This window comes from Penaeus chinensis, chromosome 6, assembly GCF_019202785.1.
Source record: "Penaeus chinensis breed Huanghai No. 1 chromosome 6, ASM1920278v2, whole genome shotgun sequence".
NCBI lineage: Eukaryota > Metazoa > Arthropoda > Malacostraca > Decapoda > Penaeidae > Penaeus > Penaeus chinensis.
The window spans coordinates 4,295,119-4,302,618 of record NC_061824.1 but is presented as its reverse complement, the minus strand read 5'-3'; the positions used below and the strand labels follow the sequence as shown (position 1 = coordinate 4,302,618).

The 7,500-nt window shown below is 37.8% G+C and overlaps 1 protein-coding gene across 5 annotated transcripts in view; it reads left to right on the top strand.

Moving 5' to 3' along the window:
- LOC125026380 (protein pangolin, isoforms A/H/I/S-like) overlaps window positions 1-7,194 on the top strand; it is a 411,657-nt gene extending 404,463 nt beyond the window's left edge. For 3 of the 5 annotated variants that reach the window (XM_047614794.1, XM_047614790.1, XM_047614791.1), the window contains one exon: window positions 2,520-7,194. In XM_047614794.1, coding sequence (XP_047470750.1) covers window positions 2,520-2,988 — 469 coding nt within the window. In that variant the 3' untranslated portion in view covers window positions 2,989-7,194. Of the gene's footprint in view, window positions 1-1,634; window positions 2,017-2,519 lie in introns of all 5 variants that reach the window. The other 2 variants (XM_047614792.1, XM_047614793.1) reach the window with 1 other exon arrangement.
- The last annotated feature ends 306 nt before the right edge of the window (window positions 7,195-7,500 follow it).

Below are 7,500 nucleotides of genomic sequence, written 5' to 3'. Positions count from 1 at the left end.
ACAGGCTAGTAAGATTTTATATTAAAGAAATGATTAAGTGAGAAAAGATCATTAGAAAATAATGTATTTTATATTAGTTATTGATTGTAACTTTAGTTTGGATAATTGTAACTTCATTTGAGGTTACAGTAATTTAATATATTTCCATTAGATAGTCAGAAGTGAATATGCACTGATGTAATTCAAGAGAAATTTTACATGTAAGGAATGTACTTAGATTGTTTATTGCCTGTTTTTTTTTTTCGGTAACTTGATATTTGTGTTTTTTTGATAACTTGATATTTGTGTTTTTAAGTTTTTACTCTTCAGATTGTGTAGTGCCTGACATGTGATCTTATGTATATTTTTTTTAAGTTGATGTTAAGTAATTATTTCTTTAATTATGTTAATGTTGTATTTTTTATGATTTTTATTCTCTGTAATCATACAGATGCATGACATTTTCTGTATCATCTTATTACCCAAGAGTGCAACAGCATGAGGATTACCTGGCATGCAGTTCTCTTTCTTAGTACACTCCGTACCAGAACAGACATCAGGTTTTCAATAGTATTGCTAGTTTCAGTGACTCATGAGGTCATCCATCTACATGGTCATTTGGATCTGGGGGAGTTGGTAAACAAGGAGAATTCCTGTTCAGTATCATCACATGCTTATAAATCAAACCAGAGAACATGTTGGCTTGGCGGTTAGCATTATAGGCAACCTGTGCCTGATAATATTCCATTTTCATTTGATATTGTACACAACTGCTTAACAGGCTTTTGGATATTGGCTTAAATGGCTTACGTGTTGAAGATATATGCATGAATTTTATTATTGTTTTTTGTATCTAACACATACAATAAGAATAGCTGTAGTTGAGTGTATGAGTGGGGACTTATCATCCAATGTGAACTAATATTTTGTACATAGGAAATTTAGTCAGAAGTGTTGTTTTTTGGTTACACTTTTATGTAATTTCAATACTGCTCAGTCAGTTTTGTTTGCAAATTGAGCCTTATTGAAATCTGCAATCAATAATACTATTCATATCTATTCTGTTTTGAATATCTTGGATGATAAGTCACATGGAGTGAAAGGGACCCTGGCAAAAGGTCTCACTGTTCCATCTTTGTGTGCCATTAGATGTTTTTGCCTTAAATTTGTGGTTAGTGTGCAGATGTGGGTGCGAGCATGGTGGTACAGGAGACTCAGTGTGGTTCTAGATCCCACCCTTGGTCCTCTGTAGATCCACCTGTGCTCGCATGCCATGCACTCTGTCCCGCCCGTTGCCGTCCACTCTCTGAAACTCATGTTCTTCAACAGCATCAGAAAATGTGTCTTCCCTCATCTAAACCTTAAATTCATAGTCCCCAGAATATATTGGTGAGAACTTTTGCTTGAGTGCCCAAGACCAAAGTTAGTCTGACTGAAGGGGCAAATGTGCCACTATTAACATCTCTGTGCACCCAGCATGTGTACAGCTGCGGGAATAATGAGGCATGGCTAACCCTTGAACTGACACATTTTCTGATCACTGGTCCAGGGTTCAATGGCAGTCAGGTGGCGGTGAGGCTCTGAGCCAGGGCGGTGTGTATGGTGACGGTGGCGCCCCTTAGTCTCTAACCTTGGTCTCTCTCCCGGGCCCGCAGCCCTGCGGTGTCGCTAGCATCGGGGGCGGGCCTCCCTGGGGTCCCCGCCTCCCTGTTAGGAGCTGCTGGTGCATCTGGGGGCGTTGCTGCAGCAGCAGCAGCTGCTGCTGCAGCCACCTCAGGAGCGGTCATTGTTTCGCTAACTCAGGGCGCTGGGCCAGCAACTTTGACCTCTCTAGCACCAACTGCAGCCTCCCAGGTAGGCACGGGGGGCCCTAGCTACAGCCCTGCACCGGGTACCCCCATACACTCCATCGTTAACTTAAGTACCAGCACGAGCAGCAGCAGCACAACCAACAACAGCAACAGCAACAACAACAACAACGGCAGCAGCAGTGGTGTCTCTTCTCCTTCTGAACCTACCTATGTTAATCTCTAGTCTGTGAGTCTCTTCACTGTGCTGTGAGCTGCTGTGAGGGATCTTGAACACAAGGAAAGGATCCACCTTTCATCAATGTAGTGTTTTTAGTCATTTATTCAATATCCATCACAAGCAGTGTGATCACGTGAGTGTCTTGTAGTGATTCATCTTGTTTTATTTTACAGGTTTTGTTTTGTTTGTATTATCCAGTGTTCCGCATGTTTATGTGTACAGAGGTAACACAATTTCCATTAATTATCTCTTTTTTCTTTCTTTTACTAATATACTAATCAAAGTCATTAAATAGTCCTGGTAATGTTTCAGCCACACTTATTTTTAATTTTTAGTTTTTGATGCATGGTACATTTTATTTTATTTTTTTGTTTTTTTTACAGGATGTGGGCAGTAGCTGCATGAGTAGAAGTTTTATTATGTTCATATCAAGCATGACCTTTTTATTTTCAATTTTTAACTATACTATTTCCTGTCATTAGAAGTACATTATCATTTGGTGTTTTTTTCAGGCGAAAGAAGAAATGTATTCGATACATGGAAGGAGAGGAAGGTGAAGACATGGCGCCTGGGTCAGCAGACAGCGTAGATGCCTCGCAAGAGAGCGAAGAGGAGGATGATTTGCAAGACATGTCATCTCCCTCAACAGCACTGATGGGTGACCACACCGCCACCTCCCCTGCATCCTCAAGTCTGATGCCCTCGCCTGGGCCTTCTTTGGCATCACCGTCAGGGCCACCTTCATTGCTCATGCCATCGCCAGCTTCTCTGGCTTCCCCTTTAACGCCAGGAGAAGCTCCTCAGCTACAGATGAACCAGGTGCCCCAGGGTCCTCACCCTCACAGGCCCCCTGTGGGCACCAATCCTCGTGACATCAATAATCCTCTTAGTGTGAACCAGTTGACTGGCCAGTGTGCTAGCAACAAACCTGAGGCTGGGTCTCAAGACTCCTCACACCCAGCTATGGTGAGCGTCACATGACCCACTGCAACCCTAGATACCCACGCCCACATGCTGTGCTGGACATGCCCACCCTCTTATAAACACCACACTTTTGTAAAGGAGAAAGTGCTATAATGAAGAATCAGGAATTCATGCCAGTGTATTTTGGCTGATACATTGGTTGTTTTTTCATTGATCAGGACTAAATTTGGGCTCTAGGTTGGGCCTGTGCCAGTACAGTCACCAATACCTCAGTGTCAAAAGTGTGGCTGAAGACAAAGACTTGTGGCCCCTGTTTGGCACCATCCCTGTAAATAATTGTTCCTTCACATCATGAATCAACCCTTCATTGTATCACACACACAGCAGTGTTAGGTACTCTACTCTAAAGCTGCAGAGCCAGCCGTTCACTTCGTTCTATTCTGCAACATGGAAAAAAGTGTAAAGCAAACAATATTTGTGGTGAAATCCTGGAATCATATGCTGGTAAATTTGATAATTAAATGTGTCAGGATGACCATACCTATGTATAAGCCTAGACTTAGCCAGTGTTGCAGGCTAAGTATGGAGACAGTCTTGCTTTTCTAAACTGTGAAGTGTTTAGGGAGTTGACAAAGACACTGTGCAGCCACAGGCTAATCAGTGTTCACCTTACATAGGGTCTATTTGAAAATTCAAGCAGTGAAAAGCTGGATTGTGTTAATCATTGTTGAAATCCAAGAAAGCTGGAAAAAATATAAAAAAGACAAGAGAGTCAGTTTCATGAAGAGTTATTTATTGGCAAACAAGTTATAGCTGCAAACCGGTGAGGGAACCCTGCACATCACCTTATACTATAAGCCACTATATGAAAAGATCAGAGCTGCTGCTTCAGTGGATCAGGGATTGATGTGTTTAAAATAAATCTGAAATGGTTGTAAATACTTGAGAAATTTTACCAAAATAAACTTGCTCTCTAACGCCATAGTTCTTATCATCCGTGGGAGCATTTGTTGTACAGCTATTAAAATGGCTAACCAATTAATACATGAAGCTTTGGACTGGTTTCAGAAGTACATAGTACTTTACAGACCACAGATTCTTTTGTAAGTTCAGAATATTTTTTGTTCTTTTTTTTAACATCCTTAAACTTTTGTTGAGATTTTTAAAATTAATATATCACTATTTATAACCATGAAAACCCCAGACAGACAGATGGAAAGTCAGTCTCCTTGCCTACTCATGTTTTGTGGATGATATACCACAGAATGTTAGATATTTCTAATTAACTGAAAAAATTATACCAGGCTTGTGTTTACTGTGATATTGTGTAGTTTAGGAAATATTCTATGAGTGAAAATTTAAACTGACATTTCAGATTGTTTCAAAAGTCTTTACATTTTATGGCACTTTTTAGCTTCCTTTAACTCCAATATTGATTTTCAATATTATGGAAGGTGTTATAAGGAATAAATGTTGTTGGATATTAAGCTATTTCTTTGTAACTGATACAAAGTATTTATGAATTTGTTGATGATAATTCAAGAAAACACCATTAATAATCATGTTAATTTGTGTAGTTTTCTTCTAAGTAAGTCATATAACTCTGAAATAATTAAGTTTATAATTATCACATCATGTTTTGTTACTGAAAATATGTGAGTAAAAGGTGATGAGTAGGAAAAATACTTACAAAGACCGAGCATTTCTCTCGCTCTTTCTGTGCTGATCTGTCGTCCCAAGGGGTTTCTTTTGTCATGGGGATTTTTATCATTTTAACGTTTTCTTGATACAAAGAATTGGTTATTAAAAAGAAAAGTCAGTCAGAAGGAATGATCGAGAACATTTCTTTTATACTTTCTGATCTTTCTTTATTACTTGTATCACATATCTTGCGACATTTTAAGAATTGTGGCTTTAGCAGCTGCTACAGTAGAGCACCAGAGATGTATTATTCAGATAAAATAATGGGACACCTGTGGCAATGATGTTTATAATTTCTCAGTACAGTGGCTGTAAAAACAACAGCTAATTACAGAATTGCCAAACAGAAGCATCACATGTACCTGTGTGATGTTTTGGCAGCTCGGTAGAACTGAGCAGCTCCTGTGATTTTATGCTTTGTGTAGGTTCACTTATATATGTCCAGTTTTTGTGTAGTATTGTTTTGAATTTTTGGCTTGTGATCACCCAAAGTATAAGTAAAAAAAAAAAACATATATAATAATAAAGTTACTACCCACTTTAGAAAATTTTGTTATGTGATAAAGTGTACAAGGCCAACAAGGTATGAAGCTTACATTACTGATTATATTTGTTATTGTTTACAAGCATAATTAGTCAGGGTTATGTTAATTTATCTACTTTTTTTGGCCAAAAATATCAAAGAATATGAGCACAGTGTTTGGCTGGCTACATTATACCTTCACGTTCAACTTTAAAGACGTCTTTCCACCCCTGTGATCTAATTCTTTAAAGGGGATTTGATCTAATAAATGTAATTGATCCGGAAGAGTACTGTTTGTCAAATGAAACCTTTTCATGAGAAAGGAAGTTTTTTTTTTCTTTCTTTCTTTCTTTCATGGGATTTTATTGGGTTTTAAGTTGAGGGTCTTGGGAACTTAATTTCTGGGAACCAGTGGTTATTATTTAAAGTACTGACACTTGTCAGTGACCTGAAAAGAAGTGTCTCATTTTGTGAACAACTCAGTTCTAGGTGAGTTACCCGAGGAGGGCATTAAATGTTGAAATATCCTTGACTTTGGTGGTCCACAGGCCATTAGGTAAAACTGCAAGTTTCAGCTGGTCTCATAGAGATCACAACTGATTTTGTATATTGTGAGTTGTTTGTATGTGTGGGACCTGTAAGCTTTTGCAGACTTTTACTTTTTTATTGTAATTATTTTTTTATTTAAATTTCACAATTGTAATATTGTTAAAATTTTGCTACTGTCAGCCACAAAACTGCCATGGCAGTGTTGCACTTTCAGAGACCAGTGTTATCACTCTAGATTTATTTGATAGACTTGAACCCAGAGCAGGCACAAAAATACTTACAGCAGCACCCCCTGAGGTGGCCACACTGCCTGGTACGTGGTTCACATATCCTAAGCTCAGGACGGCTCACCACAGCCATCTGGGAATAACTCACAGCAGCTTCCATTGACCCACACCCTTCCAAGATGCAATCCAAATACCCTCCCAAAAGTAAAACTTATCCTTCTCAAAGTCTTAATCTCAGATACCATGATACATTTCATAATTAACATATTACTCTCTAATTTAAGTAAAACCAATTTGTCATGGTGTTCACTCTCTGAATGTTTCCCACACTAACTTCTGTAACTGACTTATCGTATCTCCAACTTCATGCATATGGAAATTTTCACCTTAACCTAACATGGTATACCTAACACAGATTTGCAGTACTAGATCTCATTTTGTAGTGCTTATCCTACAGGCATCAACAATAACATGGTTCTTTCTTTTCACATAATACACATTAATTCAAACATCTTAGTAAAAAGTTCAGTAAGAAAACCAGTAACAGCAAACATCCTAGATGATCATCCTGAGAGCTGGCATTCACACCATATTGTCTGTAATAATCTGTCAAGGTTTACGATATTATAGTTTGGATTTCCTTGAAAACGTAATATTCCACAATGGTGAAAATGCGGGTGGGTTAGGATACACTAACTGTGAGGCTAGTCTCCTGGAAAGCACCTGAAAAGAGCTGCAACAGATATCAAGAATATATCATTTTAGCATTTCACAGTCCCTAGGTAAAATGGTCAGTTTTGTGTGATGTTGATGTTAAGTAATGTATATATGATTGAATGTTATTATTTGGTTTTTCACTGTTTCAATCTAGAAGGCTGTTGTATCTTTTTCCATATGCAGTCAGTGTAGCTGTGAATGTGATTTGTTCTTCACTGTGCCAATCTACCTGTGGCCCCAGCTGGTTAAAACTGGTCCCAGGTTCTTTTTGTAAATATGGTATTATATTTAGCTAGCATTCTATTCCAAGAGAATTGTAATTGCAAGACAATCATCGTTCACATTTCAGCTCGTCTTGACTTAGAGAGCCTGAATCATTTTTATGTTGTATTTTTGTAAACCCTACTTCAGTTCATGTATGGACAGACCATCTTGTAAGAGGCATTGTCACAGTTTGTTAAAAACAAAAATGCGATGTACAGAAAACAGTCGTTTAGAGAATTGTTCATGTAAATAGCATGTAGTGAATAAATCAGTTTCATAAGAGCAGATATTTTATGAATTACCATTAGAATCTGACAATTCTGTAGCTTATCAAACCAGGAGCTGGATTATTAGTACTTAAAAGCAGAGAGTAAGTTCAAAATCAAGAAAAGCCACAGTACTGTCAGAAGTATCTTGATAAGAAATTGACCATCAGTTACTTATATGGTTATTAAGTGAAGCTTCCTTTTATCAACAGTAGAAATTTATAAACTTATATCTTACAAAACCCCAAAGCAAAAAAAACATGTATACAATAAGACAATTTAAAGGAATTAAATATACAGTACAGGGATAATAACAATACAA